The sequence below is a fragment of the Caretta caretta genome, chromosome 21 (genome assembly GCF_965140235.1).
Source record: "Caretta caretta isolate rCarCar2 chromosome 21, rCarCar1.hap1, whole genome shotgun sequence".
NCBI lineage: Eukaryota > Metazoa > Chordata > Testudines > Cheloniidae > Caretta > Caretta caretta.
In genome coordinates this window covers 16,581,256-16,607,042 of record NC_134226.1, presented here as the reverse complement: position 1 = coordinate 16,607,042, position 25,787 = coordinate 16,581,256, and the positions used below count along the sequence as shown (strand labels likewise).

Sequence of the window (25,787 nt, the reverse complement as noted above, 5' to 3'; positions counted from 1 at the left end):
CAGGTCAACACTCCCCCCTCCGTGCTGCGTCACATCGTCACCCCCCCCACCCACACTTTTTAAAATGATTATTGAAAGGCATGAAATGTAAAACTGAGTGAAGGAAATAGTCTTTTTACACTGTGCATAATGAGACCCTGCAACTCATTGCCACAATATGCAATTGAGGCCAAGACTGCAGAAGGACCCAAACCAGGATTATCCGTTTTTGTGGCTAGTGAGACCATCCACAGTTACATTACACAGGGTGACTACCTCCTGCTTCTGGGCACAGACCATCCTCTGACTGAGGGGGTTTAGGAAGGAGAAGCTGCCTCTAGAGCAATTCTGGAACTGCTCAGCTCAGGATTCTGTCCCCTTTGCTCGGAAATGTCTGGTGTTGGCTAGCGTCACAGACAGGACACTAGCTCAGATGGCTCACGGGTCTGATCCTGCCCGCTGGACAATCCCTACACTAGAAACCCTTCTGGGGAAGTGGTAGAAAACCCCACATCCTAGTGCACCCTTCTGCCCTGACCCAGGATTTCCAAGGCAAGGAGTGGAAGGGTCCTGAGAACAACAACAACTATAAAACCAAGAGCCAGGGGAACACTGGAGAACTCGGACTTTCATCCAAAGGGTGCTTCTATTGTATATGGAAAGGAAATCAAATAGTACAACCTCCAAAGCCAAGGATCTTTGACCTGGAGTCCGGGTTCCGTAGATGGCAGTGAGCTTCCTATTCCAAACTCTAGAGCTCTAACTAACTCTGCTCAGACTCTAAAACTCTGCAGACTTGAAGGTATTTAGTTCTCGCCAAGCTCTCTAGGACTCAATTCCTTGGCTCAGCTTCCTCCAGAGACAAATCCAAGCCCCCTGCTCTGTCAGAGTCAAACTTGACACAGACATTGTTGCCACACGAAGCCCCTGTCATGGGTCGTACTGTAATAGACGGCTTGCTACAGCTGACCTGAAAACTAGCTAATGATTCTCCCAAGGGAGAAGAATTGACCGAGTTCAGAGTAAATCAAGTTTCCCTAATACTGAATTTTACTGGATGGTTCAAATCCCATAGGTGCTGGAAGTAGGGGTGCTGGGGGTGCTGCAGCACCCCCTGATTTTAAGTGGTTTCCATTCTATCCAGGGTTTACAGTTTGGTTCAACGACTCTCAGCGTCCACACTATAAAAAACGTGCCAGTGCCACTGTCAGATCCTGTCCTACCCTAGGGCAGCCTTCTAAGACCTTCAGGGGTCACAGGAAGCCCTTTTATTCCCAGCGGTTTCTCTGGTTCCCATTTGCAGTGCTGCTGACAGGGTTAGTAGGACTGTCAGAGGATCCTATTGATTCACATTCCTCCATCTTTTGCAAGGGTAGAGCAGGGGTTCCCAAACTGTCTCCATGTGTGATCCCAGAACCATCCAATAGTGAGGATTCCATGGCCCACAATCCTCTGCACCCTTACTCCAAAGTTTCTCACACATCCAGAGAGCATTAATGCACTTCACCCTCCACCTCTTCCTCTCTTTCCTCTTCTGCATGAAGGAAAGTTCAAAGGTGTAGTCGCAGACCCCAAAATGCCTGTAGAAAGGGACCCAAGAGAGCTTACTGCAATAAGTGTCAGAATAGGCTGAGTCAGTGTTGATGGGGTGGAACCAGACCAGGATGCTGGGTCAAAGCTGGGCTGAAGGAAGATGAGAATGGCCATGAGAAGGGGAAATTACCAGTTGCATGCAGCGGTGGGTAGCCATTGTCCTCCTGTTGACCAGTGCTCTGCAGCAGCTGCTGCTCATGGTTGGCTAAACAAATCTTGCTTCTCAACTTGGCTGAGTGATCCCGAGCAGTAACCAACCTCCAGCAGCAATCCCAGCTCCCTGAGGTGTGGACAGCTAGATGGTACTCCCGTTGATTGCTTCCAAGCCTCTTGTATCGGCCTGGAGTTAAAGAGGAGTGGAAACAGAACCCAGCTCTCCAGACTCCGCCCTCTCCACTGGCCTGCATGGCGTCTTGTTATCCTGAGCTACTTCGTCATTGTAGCCAAGCCACAGCAAAAGGTGCGACTGGCTGGCATGTGTTTGGCAGCCATAAGATGCTGAGCTGAACATTTTCCCTTATCGTGGAGTCAAGTCCTCACCATCTCTGTCCAGCAACAGCTGCTCCCAGGACCTCTTCCTCGTACCGCTGGCAGAGCCGTGTACCGATGTGCAGAGGTTAACCCACAAGTGGGGGACAGCCTCAGTCATCTGCAGGCATCCCAGCTTTGTGGGAATCTACTTGGTGTCTTATCCCACCCTCATCCTGGTGGTGTCGGAGCCCTGTGCAGCTGTGCATTAAGCGGCGTGGATCCCGTGTGTTTTGTGCTGTCAGCGTCTCCCCAGGGGGAGGATCGGGTGTGCAGTGTCGTGGTTTGTTTTGGTAGGGCTGGTTGGCAGTTGAGTTCTTGAACAATTGCACTGCTCTGTACTGATGTTCGAGGGGGCCGGCTGGAGATGTGTGCCTGGCACTGGGAGCAGGAGCTGGGGAGGCCTGTGATGGTCCTTGGCTCCTGGACAGGGGGTTCCACAGTCTCTGAGGGGCCCTAAGGAAGCTCTGCCTCCTCCACCAATGAGCTTTTGATGGTCCCTTGTGGTGGACGGCTGGATGAGCAGAGCTATCGACCTTTGTGCTCATTCTGGAGCTTTACTAGAGAGCTTGGGCCCAGGCTGTTGAGCGCCTTGAAGGGAAGGACTGAGCCCTTGACATTGACTTGTTCTATGGCGAGCAGGGTTGAGCGCGCTGGCCAGATGAGGGGTGTGATGGTCCAGTGACTAGACCCCTGGAGTGGGAATTGGGAGACCCTGTCAGTGCCACTGACCTACTGCATGACCTGGGGTAGGCTGGCGTTAACTCACCCGTTACACCCCTGCGGGACAATTAACACAGGGTTCTGGTTAGCTGGAGCGTATACAGTTACTCAGTGTTCTCCTGGGTATTAGCTTGCAGAGCGTCTCTCTCCCCTGGTTAAACCAAGTCCCCATCCTCCCCGCCTATCTGCCCCATGTTCCAAGCCTAACCCATCCCCCTCGGTGCTTTTTATTCCACACAGCTGCTGAGGCTGCCTGAAGACAGGGAGGGGGGAAAACTTCTGAACATTCACAGCTGCAAGGCCTCCACGGGACTGGGTTCCTCTGGCCAAAAGCAGATTTCTTCTGAGACCAGAACCGAAGTGTTCTCGGGCGGCGTCCTGGCTGCGAATACAGCTGTGGTTACAGGTCAAGCCAAGAAGCACAATTGCCACAGGCCCCTGTTTATTTTCACAGCTGCTCCAGCCGGGTTGTAATCTTCGGGATCTCCAGCTGCTTGTCTCTAGGCTCAGGGACGGTCTTGGGCTCCGGATCCTGCTGCATCCCAGGTCTGAGCTAGGTCGTGCCACTGTTTGAAGCCTTCATTTCAGAGGCACCATTCACCTTGGATTGTCCTCCGCATTGCGGCCTCTGTGGTGAGGGCAGGAAGTGTCCGGCTGTTGGGATGCTCACAAAGCATGTTAGGGGAACGGGGTGTTCACTGAAAGCATCGCTCCCCATCCATAAGGGATTCCAGAAGATTTGAGGGCCTCCTGTATGTTGTGCCACCCAGCAGTCTGCAGTGAAATAAACACCTAGCCTGGACTGGCAGGGGGCCATGAACCCTACAGCTTCAGCACTAAAGCACGTTTCTACACGTGAACCATAGGGGTAACTCAATTAGCTGATTGCAGCAGGTTCTCTCTGGCCACTAGCTGGATCCACAACATTAGATGGAACCATGCCGCTAAACCCGGGGGAGTTCTGATCCAGGATATTTGTTCATGACTCTCCATAAATTTTAAATAGATTTATTTTGCTGCAGCAACAGACTAGCCTCAGGGAACAGATACAGGGCAGCGGTGGTGAATTTCACGCTGAGGACGCAGATGCAAGTACAGGAAAGAAATTTAGCTTGTAAAAGACAGGTGCGCCTGAGCCTGCGAGTAGGATGATATGAAAGCCTGTTAAATCGATGGGGCCATATTTATCCCTGGTGTAACACCAAGCCATGGCTTCCTGTTGCCCATGGTCCCCAGAAAAGCGCTGATGAGACCTTTGCTGTTTTTTTGTGGGATCCAGGCATGCAGGCCCAAAATAAACCAGGAGGGCTCTTTATATTTTGGGTAAAAAGAAAAGGAGTACTTGTGGCACCTTAGAGACTAACCAATTTATTTGAGCTCATGTTCAAATAAATTGGTTAGTCTCTAAGGTGCCACAAGTACTCCTTTTCTTTTTGCGAATACAGACTAACACGGCTGTTACTCTGAAACCTTTATATTTTGGGTGACAGTGTATATTTCGATAGCCCTCTGCAGGATCCAGTCCTAAGTACCCCTGCGAGGTATTCTCCCACCCTCCAGTACCACTGAAGTCAAAGCAGTTTCTCAGCACCTTTTGGGATTAGGCCCTTAGCCAACAGCCTAGAAGCTGAGGTCAGAAGGCGCTCTTCTGATGATTGAGTGTCCCCTGCAAGACATCAGCTGAGCCTGGGCAGATGTTTCACATAAGGCTGGGAGAGCACAGGGAAATGTTGGGTTATATTTATATTCCCTTCCCCCAGCCGCCAATACCACCCATTGCCCCCCCCTTCTCCTCTCCCCCTCCCACCCAGCCACAATTAATTTTGCTCTGAAAACCTGCTGTCCATAGCCTAGCACAGAATATTTTAATTCTTACATAGCAAAAGTATCCAGTTAAAAAAAGCCACTCAAGTGACACACTCCTATGATAACAAAACTCAAGCACTTAGCAAACTCTCTTGATGGGAAAAGAAACTGGAATAACAGATGAATAAATACCCTAATGAATTACTTTGCTTTCTCATGCTCAGCAGAAATAGTTACCATAGTCAAAGATCTCAGACAGTTTTTTTATGCATTACAGAAACTAAAGTGCATCTTTAGTACATGTTCAGGGCTCTGTGATCCAGCGAGAAGGAGGGGCTTCAGTTCCAGACCTGCTAAACATAGCGAAACCTTTGTTCTAAAGTCTCATTGACACTAATGGCCCCGTGCCTCGCTCTGCCAGTGTAAACGGACCTGAAAGTGGATCTAAGTGTAACTTACTCCCACTGTGCAGGGGCAGGGCTAAAGTGGAGTAAAATGGCCTCAGTGTAAATGAGAATCAGGCCATTTTTCCTCCGTCCACCCCTCCGGGGCTTCTTGGGTTGTTAGTACCCAACACTCCTCAATTTCACAACGCTCAGTTAGACAGAAGGCTCAGGTGCCAGACTGTGATCTCAGCAACGTGGGTGTAGATCTGGAGAGACCCCACTGACGCCAGTGGAATCACTGTAGATTTACACCAGAGTAAATGAGAGCAGCAGCTGAATCCAAAGGCCTGGATTCTCCTCTCATCCACACCAGTGCAAATCCTGAGACTGGTGCCAATGAGAGGAGAACCAGGCCTCTTGTGTCCAGAGCAGCGTCCCTACAGAAAAGGCTCTGGGACCAGATCTTTCACGGATGTCAATGAAGGTAGCTCTACTGAGCTTAGTGGAATGATGCCAATTTACACCAGGTGAGGGTCTGGCTCCCTGTAGTACACGGTAGAATGTTTGGTACCCTGCCATGGAGTAGAACTGTGAGACAATGTAAATAATATCAATAAATAATAAATAATCCCACCTCCTATTGAAAATGAGCTCTATGGGAGGACAAGCTGCATCCTAGCTCCCACATGTACAGAACTGGCTTATTTCATGCAGCACAAACACAAACTTTCTTCCCTTGTGGTTTCTCTGGGTTTGCAGCCCCTCAGCTAAGGCCAGGGGGCTCTGTGTCTTGACGGCACAGTGGCCGAACAGGTTTGGCAGAAGCCAAGTGCTGAGGTATCTGTCTCCCTATGTAAGCCAGGAATGGGCTGAAACCAGCTTTGTTTCAAATAGTTTAAATAGTTTTGTTTTAAATAGTTTTCTCTGAATTCTCCAGGCTGCAGATTGTTACACAATAGCTCAAACAAAGAGACGAGGGAGGGACGAGGATTCCCTAGTGAATACAATGCCCTCGCTCAAGGCTATTTCATGCCACGTGACATGCTTCAGGAGAGGGGCATGCAAAGCGCCAAATGCAGGCAAGGGTGTTCGAAAACTGGGTCCCACATTTGCCACATCTTGCAGCCAGCAGAAGCGACGGGTCCCAGCATGCAGCGCTCTGTGTCAAGATAGAGCAGTGCGCGCCAGGAGCTGTAGTCTCTGCCAGTCTCCTTATTAAGGATGGCAGTGGCTGCACCGGGATTCCTCTGGGGCCATTTGAGGGCAGTTGTCAATGAGGCCCTCAGCTGGGCAAAGCTCAGGGTGCCTCTGGCTTAGGCTGCAAAGGGGGCAGGGGGCACAGTCATGGGCAGCCACTTTGGCCTTGTTTGCTCTATGAAAGCCAATACACTGGGAAGGATGGGATGGGGGGCTCAAACCAAACACTGAGGGGGTCCTATTGGGTGAGATAGACATGGCCTATCCCCGCTTCGCTGCCTGTCCCCAGCAGACCGTCACTGCAAGCCTGGCTTGCTCTAGCTCAGCATCTTGTGCCTGTCAAAAACCGTCTTCCTCTGCTCCTGCACCTGGCGCTTCCACCGCTGCTGGGCTCCTTCCACCCTCTCCAGCACCGTGTTGGCTTTGGCGCCGGTGGGAGCGGGAGCTGCTGCCAATGAGCGGGCCTCCTGCAATGCAAAGAGAAGGAACCAGGAGGTCAGAGGGGTGAGTGGGGTGGAGGAGTGATATCTCTAATACAGAAAGAGGCTGCTCAGCATTGGGAGACACTCTTACACGAAGAGCTATTTCGGGACTGAGTTTTCCTTGCAGAGAGAGGGCCTGGTTTTCAGAGGTGCCCAGCTCCCACTGACTCAAACTGGAGGGGTGGATCCTCAGTGTAACTGGGCTTGAAGCTGGGACCATCCGTGCTAAAAGCACAGGCCTCCAGCACTGGAGCTAAAGGAGCAGCTCCTCTAGGAGGTAGCTGCAGTAGGCTCTTATCCTCTCTTGTAGGCCAGCAACTAGGAGGGCCAGCGCTCCACACTGCTAATGTGAATTGCATCAGCACCGCTAAAAATTTGGCCCATGCTTACCACTTGTGTGTGGGGGGACCCACTCATACATCTGCGGGGTGAAATTTCAAACCAAAAGGCAATCATTATTGGGTTTGCGTCCCACTGAGAGGGAGAACGTAACAAAGGGCTGGAGCAAGAGCTCCTTATGCCAAAGCACAGGGTCAGATCTTCAGCCGGTGTAAATTGGTGTAGCCAATTGGTGTAGCTCTCAGTGTTTATCGTGCACCGATTCCCAGCTGAGCTATTGGGGCTGATCTAACCATGTGCCCTTGTCATTTAGTATTTATGCTGCAGCGGTGCCCAAAGGCCCTATTGTGCTAGGTGCTGTACGACCGTGGGGGAAGACAAAGAGCTTACACTCTAATGTCCTGGTATTTATATCATGCTCATCACGGGGTTAGCAAAGTGCCTTAAAGAATTATGCAAATCTGTATTAGTGGACTACATGCAGAACCTGATTCCCTCTCACTCATCCTGGGTGTAAACCAGGAGTAACTCCATTGGCCCTGATCCCTCCCTCCCTCACCCTGGGGTAAATCAAGAGTAACTCCACTGGCCCTGATCCCCCCTCACTCCCCCAGGAGTAACTCCAGTATAATCCGTGAAGATCTCTGATGAGGTTTTGCAAACACCAAACCAACAGCCCCCTCAGCCCAGCCCATTTCTGATACTGAACCTGCCCAGAAACGGCCTGGCAGAGCGAGCAATGCTGTTACTGAGCTACCGTCCACCCGAGCCCCTCCCATCTCTGCTGGACATAACAGAGAGAGAGCAGTGTTAGGAGAAACCCCAATAAAAATACCTATGGGGAACAGCTGTCCCTCAAACCAGGCACCAGGAGAAGGAACAGCCTGAGGACTAGCTGGGAGAGCAGTGGAGGGAGATGGAACTGATTTCCCTCCCCTCAAACTCCTCGCTTTCCATTCTCTCGCAATCAGTCCACTACCCTTGCTGCCCTTCCCCTCCCAGGAATCTCCCCCTGCCCTCTGTGTCTTGGGACTGCTGCATTTCAGTCCTTCCCAGCCACATCTCTCCATCAAAAGGGAGCGTTACTTCCTGTAACTGCAGGGAGATGCCGGGGCTGGCTCTGTGCTGAAGCTCAGCATGGCTCCCCAGTTCCTGGAGGGATTTCCAAAGGGCTCCGGGCCCCTGTCCTCTGCTGCCACATACCTCGAAGGGATTACCATGCCTCATTCGCCTCGCTGAGAGCCTCCTGCTAAATGCACCTTCCTCTGCAGCGCCCTGAGCTGGCAAGCTTCTAAGGCCGCAGAGCGGCCATGCTTAGCAGGGAGCAGAGCAGGGGTATGTGGGGAACCAGCCAGTGATTAACTCCTGGGCTTCAGCCCACTGTCGGATCCAGCCGATGGTCCACTGTGCTCACAGCAGTGCAGGTGCTGCCGGACCAGCACGGAAGGGGTTGAAGTGCCTGGCTGTTCGTCCCGGCTTTGCTCCCAGTGAAGTCAGTGATCCAACTCTCGTTTGCGCTAACGGGACCAGGCGTTGCTCCATGCTCAGTGTGTTGCTCATGACTCTGGAGGATGTCGTATCAGCAGGAAGGAGGGGTGGACCCCCAACCAGGGCTATCCCACCAGCAGATCCAGATGCCCTCTGAGCATGTGTCCGGCTGCACCCTTGCTAGCCAGACCCCTCATGCTCTGCAGCAGCTGCTCTCCAAGCTGGCCTCTTCCCCAGCCAACAGGAGCTGGGCTAAACTCCTCCCAGGCGTAAGCAGCTGGAAAGCAGTGCAAGTGACCATGGCCCTCTGAGCCACAGCACTGAGCTTGCTGCCATTGTGGGTTCAGTGCAAGTGCAGCATGTTACAGAGGAGACACACACACTGCGCTCGCTCGCTCGCTCTCAGATCTGGTGCTTGTCTTTCCTCTGTTAGAAGGAAGCATGTGTCTGTTTTTTGTGGGTGAAAGGCAGCTTCAGAGTTTAGGTGCAAAAAACCCAGTGCTGGGAGAACGCAGGGACAAAGCAGAGCTGGAAAGGGGCTAGGGGATGGGCGTGAAGTCCTCTGGGTTGGGAACTTGGGACAGGGAGTCGTTTCTGGCTGTCTGCAGACTCAGGCAGATATCACTGCACTGGTTACACTTGGGGCCCATATGAAAGGTTCATGCAGCCATGAATCCTAGACACTTACTGGTTTTAAAATGAAGGATTCTGGACAGCTGCATAGGTCATGCCGGCCACGTAACTGCAGCGTACAAGTTGGATCTGGCCTACAGGCCATATATTTGACAACTCTGGCCTCAGACACCCAGTTCCGGTGACAGTGCTTTCCTGCAGATCGAGGTTTGTGTCCTATGGCTGCCACTAGCCTGATTCTGGGGTGGGGAGCCGGTGACTAACAGGTTTTCCACTGGTGATATTGGCCTGATTCTCCTCTCACACCAGTATCACACCTATGTGATTACAGTGAGGTCAGCAGAGTTACTCCTTATTTACACCGGGTGAGTGAGAAGGGAATCAGGCCCCATGGAGTGTGGAACAGGACACAGAAGGCTCCATGCAAGGCAGGAAGGGGTTAATAAACTCCTGGCAGCCCAATTAGCTCAAACAGAGTCACCTGGAGCAGAAGGGAGGCATCCAGGGAGGGGCTGAATAAAAAGAAGAGTCCTGAGCAGCTGGAGAGGTATGAGGCTAGCAAAGGGTCAGCACTGGGATTGGCTGATGCCTTGCAGATCTCCTGGGACGAGTATGTGTTGTTTCACACTTGTTTTGGACTTTGAGAGCCCTGGGAGAAGTAAGCCACATAGGAGCCGGGGGTGGGAGGGCTCACCCTCTGGAAGCCAGAAGGCTTTGGAGATAGAGCAGCGGATGGGAGGGATGACAAGCTGGGAAATGGCGGTGGAATGACTGTTACGCTGGGGGGTGCTCTGGAAAGGCAGTGGGGCTATAACAGTTACACCAGTGTGTAAAGGAGAAGAATGGGGCCCCGTAGTCGCAGCACTGAATAGATGAATAGATTTCTGGGCTCTGCATAGACCAAATCTTCCCCCATGGGTGCTTCAGTCAGTCACCATGTGAGTGCCCCGTGATCAGTCCCAGGGCGGGTGGAGTGTTTCTGAGCATGTCCAGGCCGAGCTCAGGGCTCCCTTCATCACACCCCATCTCTGCAAACACATTGGCTTCCTCTCTTCAAAGCGTGTCTGAGCATCTGGATTACAGCTAATCCTTGGGGTGGTGATGTGCCCAGCGGCTAGGCTGGGGCCCTGCCCAGCCTGCAAGCTGGTTGAAAGGAAGGCAGGTGTCTTTTATCTTGCTCCTGAGAGGCGCCCTCCTAGCGCACAAGGGCAGGTACAGCGAGGAAGGTCCCCTCAAAACAAACAGCTTCAGGGACACCTGGGCAAGAGCCCATGAGCTCTACCGAGTGCTTGGGGCACATCCTGTCCTGTAGAACCATCCCTGGCTGGGACAGGGAAGGGGGCTCTCTCCCAAGTTCCCCTGCCCCACTGAAGACCAGGCTGTGCTCTAAGGGCACAACTGCCATCACGGGGAGCTGGGCTTGTGTCCTGCCTTCAGCCATCAGTGATAGAGCCTGGGTTCGAAGCTCTTCCTCCTCCCACCTGACTCCTTAAGGCCCCATATTCTGGTAATTCTTTGCCTGACCTAGGGTTGTTGGATCATATTAAAGAATTTCTGTATTAAAATCACAAATGAGTTTGATTCCCCAGAGTTTAAATTCCAGGGTATTACTAATTAAGAGGTCTCTTGGTTTTTGGTACTGTTTCTCTCCCTCTATGTGTGAAACTTGCAAGCTGCTAATTGAAAAGGAGGACTTGTGGCACCTTAGAGACTAACCAATTTATTTGAGCATGAGCTTTCGTGAGCTACAGCTCACTTCATCGGATGTATCGGATGCATCGGAAGTGAGCTGTAGCTCACGAAAGCTTATGCTCAAATAAATTGGTTAGTCTCTAAGGTGCCACAAGTACTCCTTTTCTTTTTGCGAATACAGACTAACACGGCTGTTACTCTGAAAGCTGCTAATTGCGTTAGTACATTCTAAGACAGAGTCTGTTCTCAAAGCAATTCACAGAGAGAGAGACTCAAAGCAATACTCTAACAACAGAAACAGCACCCAGAGACTCCCCGCCCTCTCGTTGTATTAAGAATTGTGATTAAAATAGAGATAGAGGATGTATGTGGATGGATGCTTGGTGTGGATAATAACTGAATGATCAGGGAGGTGCCAGCCTAAGAATCCAGTGTCCATCGGCTGAAGAATGCGTCAAGTGGAAATAACCAGAGGACCCCCGCCCCCCCGGAGGGCAGACTGGAATCCACCCAACAGCGTCAAGAATGGGAGAACCAAAGAACAAGATAACATCTTGGAGCCGTCAGGAATGTGCTATCTGCTGATTGATTCAGCAACAGCATGATGAAGCAATTCCCATAGACTGGCATAGGAAGAAATTCCTATAAAAATAGACTCTAAAAAGTGAGAACTTTGGGGTCTGATTCTGCAAACCAACTTCCAGGAGCATCAGATGAGCATCTGACAAGGCCCTGCTCCGTCCTCATGTCCAGGCCACCTGGCCAGTGGCTTGGCATGAGCAACTCTACGGCTGGTAACTATGATAACAACCTTGCAGAACCTGTGTGTGTGTGTTTGTATGAATGAATGTGTGAATAAATATGAGATTGAATGGAATGTTATAGCTATAACTAACTGCTTACTATGATTCTTTCTGTATTCACAATAAATGTGGTATTTTGCCTTTTTCCCTTTAATAAGATCCTGCTGGTTTTTATTTTATTGGTATAACAGGGTCGGCTTCTCCAGGGCCTGTTAACACTGAGGCGAGGGTCCTGGACATGCTGCGTGCAATCCATCCCTCGGGCCGTTCCCCCTGCAGGGCTGGGAGAGTGACTGGTGAACGCCGAAGGCCCAGTGCCGCCGGTGACATGCAGTATCTCACACCAGAGTTCAGCATGGCTGGGCAGATCCAGCTTCCGCTGGCCTGGGGGCAGAGACTCGCCTCTGGCTGAGGGCAGCTGGGAGCTTTCAGCCCCCGGGGCACAGCGAGTTCTGCCACCTCTCAAGGTCTCGGCACCATCCCTTCAATGGCTGTTCTCTCTTGCCTGTCCGCGTCCCCTCCCTATTCTCCTTGTGCCCCTGCTGGTAGTAACCAGGCCATTGGCTGAGGAGGGTGGCTGCCTAGGGAACCCAGAAGGAGTTGTCTGGAAGAGTCTGAAATGGCTCCCCCTGCCAAGGGGGCTGCCTCACCCCACTTCTCTGCCTTGTCTCTCTCCTGGGAGCCAAGGCCCGACCTCAGAACCTGGGCATGCACCATGGCAGTGAAATGGCGAGCCGCTAGGCTCCTGGGCCAGCACTTGTTTGGGTAGTCTGCTCAGGACTCTGCTGGCCTGGAGACTGCAGACAGGTGGCTCCTAGAGGCCATGATGACCTCAGCCCAGAAGCTCCACTGATTGGGAAGGGATCATCTAGCGATCAACACAACTCCAGCTTGTCCAGCACCATGGTCCCAGCTCACGGAGCAGCTCCAAACAGCCGACACCTAAATGAAATGCTGGGTCCCAGAGCTACATGTTCCACCTTCCATAATCAGCCCCCTGCATCTCTCAGTTATAGCATGAGCCAGGGCTACAATTAGCTCATCGCTGTGTGTGCATCAGTTCCACTACCCTGCCACCTGGAACACCATTACCGCACTCTAACCAGCTTTATCTGCATTTCCTCTGGGAGGCCACCACGTCCCAGCCCCCTGCTCAAGCGCTGGGAGCTGGGGGGACAGACAAGACAGGATAGATAGGGCCTAATCCTGGTGCCCTTGCTCTGAAATCCCCATGGAAGTCCATGGAAGCGTTGCCTGAGTCCGGAACTGGGGCTCAGGAGAGGATCAGTGGCTTTTGGACAGAGGTGTGGCAGCAAGACCATGTGTGACCTGATAGCTGTTTGCCAATCTCAGGCATGCTGATCCTTCTCTAAAATCCACCTGAGCTAATGGAGGTCCCCCTGAGCTGCGAGCAGTAGCAGGTCCTTTATCCTCACGTCACTCCCTGGCTCATACACAAAGCTAGGACGTTACCGCGGGAAACACCCAAAGCCGATTTGAAAACCAAGCCCGTGTGTAGGGCTAGCAAGACCAGGCAGCAGTCAGAGTTGCTGAGGGATGGGCGTTCCCTGGCTTAGAAAGTCACCTCCAAAAGGAAGAACAATTGTATTAATGGGGCACACGCATCCCCTCACCCCGGAGCCCAGGGCACTGTATGGATGCAGGGATCTGGCAGGGGAAAGATTAAACAATACAGGGCTTGGCCGTGGGGACAGAGTAAAAAACCACCAACCCTATCCCCGGCATGAGACAAGTTGAGGTGTGAGTGAAAGCGGGCAGGTGTGACTGGATGTTAAGGGGGAGTCAATGGCCAATTGAGGCCTATCAGCACAAAGGCCCAATCAACTGTTGACCCCTAAGATGCAACAAAGTGGGATCTGTCAAAGGTGGGTGTAGTCTGAGTGCAGCTCCTAGTCCAGAGGGGCCCATGGAGTAGGGGCTCTGGGGTGCAGCCCTTGGCACCCCTGCAGAATCAAAAGGCACCATCTCTAGCTTTAAGTCAGCTCCTCTATGCAGCTCTCCTGCCTCCCAGCGCTGTCTGGGCCTTCACCAAAAGACCATCCTCCTGCACCCCTCTAGATGGGTGTTGCCAGGCGGGGGCTGCCAGGGCTGCACACAGATGGGAACAGTTTGCATTTTGTTTGGATCTGATCCACAATTCAGTAAATGAAAATCAGTCCTATCAGGACCACAAAATTCCCCTGCTAACTGCCCCGGGCAGGCCAACTCTGGGCCCCGGGAAACCTGCAGCTGCAGGCTTCACATTTCAGAGCTTCACGTGGACCAAGATCAGGGATTTAAAAAATAAAACAGAATGAAATATTCCACATTTCTAGTTGGCATGTAAAAAGGGCCAGCCCCAGCAGGACCCAGGTGGGATGGGAGATGAGAAACATCAGCCATAATGATCCCTGGGGCCTGCCTGCCCACCCTAGTTCCCAGGAGCTAACCCTGGTCTCTCTCCTCCTCTAGGTTTTCCTACCATGCCCATCACCCTCCATATCACCCGCCGCAGCCCCCTTACCTCGTTCTCCTCTTGGTTGTGCAGGGGCTGGGTGTAGGCATCTGGCTTCCGGATCAAGGGGTCGACCAGCATGAGGAAGGCCATGTACAGCAGCAGTACCCCCACCACCGAGAGGTAGATGATGATGATGATCTGTGGGCACATCAAAAGGGACTCTGAACCATCAGGGGCGATTGCAGGGTTGGGGGCCACCCAGCCTCCTCCCCAAGCCAAGCCAAGCCAAGCCAAGCCGCCGACTGATGAGCTCAGGAGGAAACATCCCCCCCACCATAGGCAGCTCAGTCCATAACTATCCACAGGATGGAGGGCAGGGGCACTGTCGGAGCCAAGATACCGGGCTAGAGGGTATCTGTTCCGCTGCAGTCTGGCAATGCCTCAGGGAGGTGGACTGGGACTCCCATCCCAGGCTCCACCCTGGGCTCCCTCCCAGACAGCTCCGCTGGGCTGGGCTGCCTCCCTGTACAGATCTGTCCCTGTCTGCCCAGCTGGGGGAAGCAGGGGAGGACCCAGCAGGGTGGCTGGCAGGCCTGAAAGCAGGCATCTGGGGATGGCCCGGAGCAGGCAGGTGCTAAGAGTGGAGGGGAGTGAGGCTGGGCTGATTTCTTTAGGGAGGAAAGGGGAGCCAGGAGGACAGGGGGCTGTGCATGGAGGGCTCGGCAGGGAGGAGAAGGAGACTGGCGCAGTGTTTGGGAAAGGGGGCCATGGGAGGAGCCTGGCCAACCTCCCAAGCTGCCCCACGGCGGAGCTCCCTGCTCCATCTCCCAATGTCGACGCCCTTCGCAAAAGGGAGGGGGTCAGTGTCGTCATCCCCAGACCAGAGCCAACGAGGGGAAGGGGTGTGGAAAAGGGGGGCAGGGGTGTGGAAAGTCTTTGCTATGCCCCTCCCCAAGCTGGCCGCCACGAAAGAATCCAAGTGAGGAACCCTTTCCTCCCCCATAGCATGGAGAACTGGCACCAGGCCCCCAGCGCAATCTCCTCCGCCCCACGTCCCGCCCCCGCGGTTCTGCCCCAGGCCTGGGTGGGGCAGGGGTGGGAGCGGCCCAGCTTTACCTTGATGGTGGTGGTGCTGCGCTCCTCGTACTTGCACTCACACAGCAGGCAGTAGGCTTCCACGTCGTTCCCCGGCACCGGCATCGGCTCCACCACGTGCAGGCAGTTGCTGCATCACAAAGGAGCCGATGTCAGTGGCGGGCTGGGGCAGGTGGCTGCAACCTGGGGCCCGGAGCGCGGTCAGCGGTCATGGAGAACCCCAGTGGTGACGCTAGGCAGCGCCGACAGCTTGGTGGAGAACTACCAGGCCGGTCTGCATCCAGCAGCCCCCTCTGCGCTCGGCCCAGCTGGGAGAGCTCAGCAGTTGCTCAGATCAGTTTACACGGGAGCGTGGGAGGCGGCCGCTGGCTGGCTAAAGCTCTGGGTGCTCCAGATACTCGCCCCCGGAGCTGGGGCTGGAGGAGGGTGGTCAGCTGGCTGTGCCTCTAAAGCCACCCCACGCTCATTAGCCCTCTGAGGAAAGAGGCCAAGGACTGAATGGGCCCTGGAAGCTGATCTCCCCCAGAGGGGGCTGGGCTGAGGCGCAGGGATGGCTTGGGGGGAAACTTGCCCTGTTCCTGTCCCTGCTCCGGGGTTAAACAGATCCCTCAGGCTCCAGTCAGGCCAGCCATGTGACTGGCTCCACTTGCTCAGAGATCTGAGCCTGCTCCAGCTTCTAGGCACCCCCAGGTGCAAACCCTGGGTTAGATCACAAGTGCAATGAGTTTTCTGGCCCCAGCCTAGTCAATGAATGATGTATGGTCACATGACACAGCACCATGACACGACAGTCTTTTGGGGGAGAACAAGGCCTGGCACCGTAGCTTATGTGGGGACTGAGGGGCATTGGCAGAGCAATGTGTGTGGGGAGTGGGGTGGAGTCCAGGGCTGGGCTAGCAGGGGGGTTGTGGGGCAGGACTGAAGGACACCGGCAGAGCTGTATGGCACCATGCAGACAGATGCGCTGTGCCCTGCTCTCGTCAGTGCAAGGGTCTTTAATTCCCCATCCCTGACAAAAGCATTAAATTCCAGTGCACTGTAGGAAGAGAGAAGCGGCTTTGGCAGGGCTCCCTTTGCTCCCTTGCAAACAAATGTTGAAGCCTAGCTGTGGCCCCAGATTATCACGTTAGCAGCACAGAGTGGGGGCAGACAGCCTGGCGCGTCACTTTCCGCTGATTCCCACGAACCAATAAGCACGCACACCGGGAAAAAGCCTTGACGGTGTCCAGTCGCTGCCGTCTGGCATTTGGGGAGGAGCACGTACTTCTTGTACATGGTGGGTTGCAGGGCTGCTACTAGCAGATGTCAGATATGGACTGGCTGCAGAGCTTCCTCCTCACAGAGAGCCCCATCAGCTGTGTTCAGTGCCCGGGCCTCTCCTTCCCCGCCGCACCAGCCTCGCTGAGGTTCGGTTACATAAGGCACGTCACACACTGCGCCACCTGGTGCCTGGACAGTATCACACCAATCAGCATCCCATTGCCGGGAGGAGAGGCCGGGGGCAGACCCTCAGCGGGTGCAAATCAGTAGAGCTCTGGTGATCGCCACAGAGCTATGATGATTTACACCCGCTGAGGCTCTGGCCCAGAGCCATTTGTTCTGGTCTCTCGTGCTTCTTCCTGTTTTGTTCCGTGCACCCGGTGTGGCTGCCGCCCTCTCAGGATCAAGGTGCGTGTATTGATATAGTTATGTCCCTACAAGAAAAGGAAGAAGCTACCCACCTGTACAGCTGGGTCTACACTAGGGGTTGCTCCGATTTAACTAGCTCTGGAGGAAAACACCCTCTTCCCCCTTGTGGAAATAGTCAAATCAGTGAAAAGAAACTGTAGATGTGGCCTATGCCAACAGACAACTGGTGCAGACAGACAGGGTCCTGGTGAGAAACTAGCTTCACTGAACTGATGAGTAGAAACGATGAGGCTGAGTAGCTCTAACTTACTCCGTTAATGGCCCATCATTGTAATTTTCAGCCCCCCCGTCCTGTCGCTCTCCTGAGATAAACTAACCGATCTCTGTGCCAGGCTTGGCACCATTTAATGTTTATTTTTTTATAATCTTGACAGATAATATCGATGTTGATTTTTTTTCAATTTTAGGGATGTAAATGTTAACAGGTGTGGGAAATCCCGAAGGGAGGCAGACAATAATTATTTAATGACCGTAGATGTTGAGATTCAAAAAGTTAAAGCTACCTAACTGGTGCCCGCTCTAACTCCAGCGTCACAACACAGTGTAAGGTGGGACTCTAATGAGTGCTCTAGGAGAATTTTTCTTACTTTGCCTGTCTCTACATTTCAGTTACTATGGATGGAAATATTTTGTCCTTGGTGTGTGTGTGTGTGTGTCTGGCGAAACTGATGTTTCCTTACATTTACTGAGAAGAAATGACATTTACAGATAAGCAAAGTAAGAAAAATGGCCCTTGAGAACGGATTAAAGTCCTGCCTTCTGAATGTGTATAAAACGTGTTGTAAAGCTGGAAATCAAAGGAGACGGAATGACAAGGAAATGGAAATGATTCAGCAAAATGCCTCCCTATAAATGATTCAGCAAAATGCCCCATATTTTAACAGAATAAAATCTCACCCCACGCCCCCAAGGCGTGAAATATACACTGCTATGTAAACCAGCCTGAATGCAAGCACAAAGAGGTCATTAGGAAGGAACAGACTGCTCACTGATGCTTAAGGGCCTTTGTTCAATCCAGGTTACAGCTTCAAAGTGATCAAGGCCCTGTGCAGACACCCACAGAGGACACCCCCGCAGCGCGGACACTTTCTTCATAGCCCTGGGATTTGGCAAATGGCCTTAGCGCTCAGGAACGAGCCAATTACAGATTTGCTGAGAGTGCAGGTATGGGTTGGTTAGGTTCTCAGCTGGTTTTTCCTCTTCCACCCCCAGCTCTGCCAGTGTCCCAGCCCACAACCCCCCTGATATGCCAATCATGGGCCATTGCAAGACTGCAAAACCCACAGATGTGCATGATCCAAACAAATGGACTGCAGGGAAAATGACTAATTCTGAACATAAGCAAGGGAGCAGATCTGATTCTCTGCTCAGGGTTACTGAAGTCAGTGGAGTTACCCCTGTATTACAGAGCAGAGAGCCAGGCTTGTGGCAAAGCGTGAATTGCTCCTGAAAGCCATGAATTTATCTCTCTCTACTTATGGGATCCTCACAACTGTAGCATCTGTCACGCAGGGTGAATGTAACCCCACTGTCATCTGGGAGGTAGGGAAATATTATCCCCATTGTACAGGTGGGGAACCAAGGCCCAGAGAGATAAGTGACTTGCTCAAGGTCACCAGGAGAGTCCGTGGCAGAACAGAGACTTGAACCCTGATTTCCTGACCCGCCCGTGTAGGGTGTTTGGGGATCACCAGTGATTAAAGTGTTTGCAAGAGCTGTACTTTGTTCAGCATCCAGTTCCCAGCCCTTAGAGGCACAGCCTCAACCACCACACAATCTAGCGCCTTAATCACAATGCCATGAAGAAGCTGAAGTTGGTTCTTTGCTTCCTTACTTCACCTCCCGTTTGCAACAGAAAGCTGATGACTTCAAGTGGGAGGTGATTCTTCTGCTGTTGTAGAGGGCACCCTGTGCACAGGACAATGCCCTGCAGCTGTGTAAGACAGAGATGCTGGGGAAATGGCCAGCCTGCCAACTTCAGTAACCAAAGAGCAACCCAGAGAAGGAAAGGCCTTGTGGCTTTAGGGTATGGCATAGATACACTTATTGTAGTGGTGCATTGTGGGTATTTTAAACCAATCAAGTGGATGCATCACACATGTTTAGGTTCTTTCTTCTCTCATTCTTTATTATGCAAGGTGGTCTAGTGGTCAATCCAGGGGATTAACACTCAGGACTCCTGGGTTCTGTTCCTAGCTCTGCCACTGACTCGCTATGTGACATTGGCAAGTCACTTCCCAGCTTAATGCCTCAGCTTCCCTATCTGCAATATCTGGCTAATGATACTTTGTAAAGTGCTTTGAGAACTATGTTAAGAGCTCAGCTGTTCCAGGGGAGGGGGTTAAAAAGGTACTAAAAGCCTTTCCGTTGTCATCCTCAGCAGGGAGTAGACAGAGCTGCAGAGCACAAGGACAACAGGTTACTAGACTCTCCAGAGGGTGCAGGGCCAGCCTCCTATCTGCCAGCCTCCTATCTCTCCCTAGATGAGCAGAGTGCCCATCACTATGCGGTGCAGAGACGTAAATAGCTAGCAAGGGCTCAGCTAAGCAGCTCCACCCAGCACGAGCTGTTACGCATGATCTCTGACCTATTTCCATTGCAGAAGGACAGAACCTCGGGGTGTCAGATCCAGGTCCGGGCTTCCTGGGTCAAGCCCCTCGGTATTTTGACAGGGGAACCCCACAAGCCTCCCAGAAGAGGGTAACTCACCAGTCTTTCTGTGACACATTCTTGTTGTAAATGTGCCCACTGATGTTCCGGTAGGGGGGGCAGATGCACTTACAGCGGATGTCCTCTGAGCTCTGCATGGGGAGAGGAGTTGGCATTAGTGACTGGCACAGGAGCCGCTGTTCAATGAGTCCCCCCACCATGGCGTGAGAAGGGCGAGATGTTCCCAATGGGCGTTAACTTTCCTTCATGTCTCTTCTTCCTGCTCTGCATGTTTCACAGCAATGACGTCTTTCAGCCAGATGCCAGGAGCTCTCCAAACAGATTGCTCTAGGGACTGAATCGCCCACTACCCTGGCCGTTCAGAGCTTCAGTGACAGTGGGGCTAGAACGCAAATCCTCCAGCTCCAAAAGCGCACGCTGAAGGAGAATCTCCACTAGCTGTTTGTGGTACAGGGCACATGACACAAAAGGTAACTAGCTCCAATTCCATCCTGAAGAAGGCAGTGCCATACACCCCTCCCCCCACCCCCACACAAGCCAATTTGTTGCAATACCCACCACCTTTCCAAACTCCCATAAAAAAGCACCCTCCCTATCGTCCCTGTTTCGGTTGCATGTGGCAGCTTAGGCTGGTGACTGCATCCGTGGCTGCTCCCCACTCTCCACCCCTCACCTTGCTGGCCTGCACCAGAGGTGCTAGGACACACCACGCCACCGCTGCCAGCCACAAGATCTTCATATTTTCCCAGCTGTGCCGTGTCAACATCCCAAAAGCCTGAAACGAGGAAATAAAAGAGTGTGTTGGGGGAAGGATTCCCATCTTAAAGGGTTTCAGAGGAGCAGCCGTGTTAGTCTGTATTCGCAAAAAGAAAAGGAGGACTCGTGGCACCTTAGAGACGAACGAATTTATTTGAGCATCAGCTTTCGTGAGCTACAGCCCACTTCATCGGATGCATTCTTAAAGGGGACAGCCACGCTGTAGTATTTAGTTCCCTCATCTTCCCCAATCTCTCCACCCTGCTCCCAGACTGCAGGATGTCCCCAGATTAGTATTTAAATTACAGTAACACCCAGATCAGGGCCTCGTTGTGCTAGGTGCTGTACATACACATCGAGACAGGCGCTGTCATGAAGAGCTTTTACAATGTCAAACAGACAAGAGAGGCTAAGGATGGGAGGGAAAACTGAGGCAGGGCAGTGTGTCCAACTTTTGTGACTCTGTGGTAAGCCTTGCAATATTTGGTGCTTCTTACAGTCCCAGCTCCTGTAGTCCTGGGATGATGAGGGGCTCTCAGTTTGCTTTTATTATAAAGGGAAGTTCTGAGCCCTTGAGCTCGTGGAGAAAAACTCAAAAATGTGACCCCCTAAAGTCTCTAACTCCAGAAACAAAACAAAAAATCATTTAAAAAACATCATGATTTTAAGCCAACCTCATTTGGGAGAGTGGGGGCAGGGGGACCTGTCTTGTGATTTCTGAACACTTGTGTCACGGGCTGACTAGTTCCTTTAAATGATGCAGGTCCAGCACTCCTGTACCTGGACAGGTGCTCCCAGTTTGGCCAGTTAAGAAGGTGGGGCAGCACCTGGGCTATAAAGGATCAAGGAGCAGCAGACAGGGAGAAGGTCTGGGGGGAGGAGGTTGAAGAGCAGTAAGAGGACCTGACCTGACAGTAGACTAGTAGCAGATTTGTTACCTAGTGATGTCTCTGTGCTAGAGGAGGCTGAAGGCCAGAGGGACAGTGGCAGGGTCTCCTGTTGGAGGTGAGATCTTAATAGAACAGGGGCAGTGAGGGATGGTCTCCTAGGGAGACTAAACTCCCAACAGAGAGGCTGGGGTGGGTTCCTGCTGGGAGGAATGGGGCACATTCTAGGTGGAAGGACTATAGCTGAGTCCACATGTGGTGAAAGACGTTGGAGCATGGTATGTGCTATGCTGAGGGAAGATGGTGTGGGGTTTCCGAGGGCTATATGCACTGGAGATGATAAATGGACTGTGTTTGGGGACTTTGGTTATGGATAATGCGCACTGCAGTTCAGTAATAAACTGGTCCCAAAGAGGGATATTTATTGTGGTGGAGCCCTCTGGGGCTCAAGAAGGGGGGTGGGATGGTAACCCTGGTGTTAGGGTGCCCAGTTGCTAGGCAGTGCCCTGGGATGAGGGGGAAATCATTCACCATGGGACTGGTGGTTCTGAACGTGACTGTACCAGACGAGGTTGTCCTGCTGGCCACTGGCAGGGTGAGGAATAGAACCCAGGGTCTCTGGTCTCCCACTAGACTGCACTGCCTCCCCTGAGCCACTCTGTCTCTAGGAGATGTTCAGGAACCCGGAACTAGCTCTGAGTCCAAGCCCTGCATCTGAACTGCCACAGGCTTGGGGACCATTTGGACCTAGTTGCCAGTAAACTGTGGCAGAGTCCTAGCTCTGCTGTAGTTAAGGCTAAGAAACTCCTTTCTGTCTAAAGACTTGCTCTTCTCGGCTCTCTAACATCACTGTGGAATTGCAAAGTGTCTCCCAACTCCCCGTGCCAAGGAGGGTTCTTGCATCCAAAAATCTCACTCCACAGTTTCCTGACAGGAGTTGCCTGTGGGGTTTGTTTTAGGGCTGCGAAAACAATGCAACCCTGCAGAGTTTGCATTATCAACCCGGTGATGACCAGTCGCCAGTGGCTTCACATGTAAAGACTCTTTCCCACAGACATGAGAACTGGACTAGGAAGACCAGGAAATCAGAGTAAAATAAGCTAGTTCAATGGGGCTCCTACCAGGATGGCCTCCAGCTGCTACTGCAACAGACGTGTTCAATATGGGCCCAGTCCTGCCACTGGGCTCCTTGACTGCAGATCCAATTGCAGGAGGGAGACCTGCTCTCATACTGCATTGATCATACGATCAATGGAGAGCCAGAGCTGAACATATTCTGCTTACATCAAGGTCCTGTGATCGTTCATAGCCCAGAGCTGACACTTGGATCGGTCGCCATGATTCTGTATTGGTTTAATTTGCTGTCTTGTTTCTCGTGACTCTCTATTCCAGTTGCTCTCCTCACTAGTGATGTCTATAGCATAGCTTAGCAGAACAGTTTATAACACAACCTCCTCCCCGCTAGCCAAGCAGACCGCATGAGTGATGTGGGCCTGATCTATCCCTATTACAGCCACGGGGAGTCTTTCCGTTGGTGTTGTTGGATTTTGGATCAGGGCCCCCGGCAGCACAGAACTGCATTTAACATGGTCCGACATGTATGGGAGACACAGCCCTGTGAATTAGTGCCACAGCCCTGATCCATCACCCACCAACTTCCCTTCCTCCGTTAGCTTCCAGGCTTTTTGCAACAGTCACTGCACAATGCAGCTAGTGTTTGAGTCTCTGCTTAAGTAACACTGAAAGTCTTGTGTCCCTATGAAAGTTAGTCACCTCCCCGGGGCATGAGAGGCACCAGCACGGCACCCCCCCAGCTCCATGCCGAGATGGGCTAGGTACTAAGTTACCCGCACTGCTTGGTACATGGCTGAGCTTTCTTGGGAGGTCTTACATCCACATAATGACCAGCCCTGACCTTCCTTAGTCTCTGGTTTCTCCTTTAAAATCCATTGGTGTTTCCTAGAACCTCAGACTCCCTGGCCATTGAGTAGGGGAAATAGATCCCACCAACCAGCGTGGATGGACCACACAGTGCTCGCTTATTGCTGGGGAGGATTTTTCTAGAAGGGACGATGTGGACCCAAAATGGCCAAGTTAGAAACATTAACACACGCAGGAGGAGGCTGTGAAGCATAGCAGGAAGAGCCAATGGCTGTGACCTTGGGGCCCCAGCGCAGACTCACTTGCCTCTTTGGACTCAGCCTGCCAGATGGGAACCTGGGGGCTGCACCCCTGTGCGTGCCAGGCTGTGCTCTGGCTTACAGCAGAATGTCGGGCAGCTGGGAGCAGCCTTTGGCCCTGCCTGTCTGTGCTAGGGATAAGCAGATGCCAGGGATGGAGGAACCACCCGCCTTGGAGCAGGGTTCTGTATCTCTAGCCTATTAAGTTTAGTCTTCTGTCCCTTTGATTAGCAGGTGCACAGTATCCTGATAAAATGCTGCAAGACCTCCCAAGGGAAGGGGCGAGCATCCATGTGGTCGCACCTACTCAGACAGGAAACCAGTCCCCCCCTTGCCCTTTCTCCACTCTATAAAGTGAGGCGTTGCCCCAGCCTTATCAGCCAGCAGAAGCAGGGAAGCCATTGCTTCCAAAGCCAGAAGGGACCCTTGTGATCATCCAGTCTGACTTCTTGCATAGCATGGGTCAGAGTAGGGAGCCCACAGCTTGCAGCTGAATGAAGCACCCCCCCCCCCCCCCCCAGGCAATGAGGTCTAAAAACAGACTGGCAGCTGAGCACCTCCCTGCAGAGAGCCACAGGGTGCTGCAATGCAAGACCAGAGCCTAGAAACTGAACCCTTTGTTCCTTGTTCAAATGTAGGTCACTCTCCCTCACTTGGTGCTGTGGGGGCTATTATGCCTCTTCTCCCCCATTTAATAAAAGGTAGGGTGACCAGATGTCCCGTTTTTAAAGGGACAGTCCCATTTTTGGGGACTTTTTCTTATATAGGTGCCTATTCCCCCCGCCCCCGTCCTGTTTTTTCACAGTTGCTATCTGGTCACCCTAACAAAAGGGGCCTCTCTTACACTACAGAAATTGCAGCTTTCATCCTAAAAAGCACTGATCAGCTTTGGGAAAAATCTCCAAGCCGGGTGGCGTTGCATCTCTGAAGACTGTCTAGGCTGCGTGTGCTGTCAGGAAGGAAGGCACGCTCACAGGCCCTGAGAATCCAGTCCACATGACAGCTAACAAGAAACTCACCTGAGCAATGACCACGGTGTACATAGCGATCCACAGACCTCCATTGCAGAACCTGCTCTAGAGCCATTAGACGGGTATCAAACCGCTATCAATCCTTGTGCCTTTGACGCATGAGTCCCCTGCTAAGCAAGGACCTACCCTGCGGTACTTCTGGCAGGGAAGTGCAATGCCTAACAAAGGCAGCAACTCCAGCTAATAAGTTTGCAATTAACGTGCAGATTAAAATTCTACTTGAATCCATTACATCCTCCTGCACAATCCCACCAGACAGTCTGCAGGTGGCTCAGCACAGCCCACGGTGCAGGCCCGCTGTTATCCTAACCAGCAGTCAGCATTAAGGATTGCAAACCAAAATGCCAAGTGCTGTACACAGGTCTAGTTTGCATTTAAAAAAAAAAAAATTAGGATCATAAGACTCACCTTGCAGCCGAATTGATACCCACCCCAGCAACTGCTCCTAGCAATGATGGAAGCCTCGCTCCCCACCACTGATTGGCTCCCTGCACTGATACTCTCTGGTCTGTGTCATAACAGACATCATCTGCTACCAGCCAGAAGTCCCGGCCTAGGGCTGAGCTAAGGGACCATGGATCATTTCTCAACCCTCGTGTGGCAAGAAAAGGAATAGCTGCAAAATGTGAAGCACCAGTGCAAAAGCGCCGTGTGAATGTAGATGTCCAAATGCCACAAGGGGAGCGGGAGGACCAATCATCAGGGAATCGTTGCATGAAGTAAGGGTGAAAGGATGGTCTTGTTAAAGCACCAGCATGGGAGTCAGGATGAGGCTCGCCACCTGTCCAGGTTTTCCCCTCATCCCTTTTTTGAGGTAGCTGTCCTGGGAACTTGGTCGGGATGCTCAATACACAGTCCCCTGGCCAGTTCTATGGATTCAGGGTCGTTTCTGCTGCCCCAGCATTTTGTACCTCAGAGGTGGCAAGTCCAGTCGTGACTCAGATGCTAAGGCTCAAGGGACTGTGTGATCATCTTGCATGTAACGGAGGCCAGAGAACTACCCTGGATTAATTCTTGTTTGAGCATCTGGCTTCTACTCCCAGCTCCGCTACAGACTCTGCGTGTGACCTTGGGCAAGTCACTGCCCCTCACTTCCCTCCTCTGCACAAGAGGAGACTGATCCTGAGCTACTCCCAAGGGGCAGGGTGTGAAGTGATCTGTGCACCTGCTTTAAATGGGTGCGGAATCTGCTTCCTTCTGTGGCAATGGAGAGTTTTCAGCCCAGCTCCTCAAAGGTATTTAGGTGCCTGACATCAATGGGAGTTAGGTGCCTAAATACCTTCGAGGAGCTGGGCCTTAGTGCTTGAGCCAGGGCTGGCTGACACTTGCAGAGACTGACACCTCCCACCCCTCGCACAGAACAGGGACTAGC

At 52.4% G+C, this 25,787-nt stretch overlaps 1 protein-coding gene across 3 annotated transcripts; it reads right to left on the bottom strand.

The window, feature by feature from the left end:
- Nucleotides 1–4,665: 4,665 nt before the first annotated feature.
- On the bottom strand, nt 4,666–24,962 carry TMEM9 (transmembrane protein 9). Of its 3 annotated transcripts, none has more exons than XM_048826862.2 (6): nt 24,824–24,962; nt 20,235–20,336; nt 19,601–19,692; nt 15,224–15,332; nt 14,174–14,305; nt 4,666–6,679 (listed from the first exon to the last, which is right to left on the bottom strand). In XM_048826862.2, the coding sequence occupies exons 2-6, from the start codon at nt 20,325–20,327 to the stop codon at nt 6,530–6,532; spliced, it is 576 nt and encodes a 191-aa protein (XP_048682819.1). In that variant the 5' UTR covers nt 20,328–20,336; nt 24,824–24,962; the 3' UTR covers nt 4,666–6,529. The 3 variants fall into 3 exon arrangements, with proteins under 3 accessions (XP_048682819.1, XP_048682820.1, XP_048682818.1); XM_048826863.2 differs by having other exon boundaries at nt 24,847–24,899; XM_048826861.2 differs by lacking the exon at nt 24,824–24,962 and adding an exon at nt 24,404–24,742.
- Nucleotides 24,963–25,787: the final 825 nt, after the last annotated feature.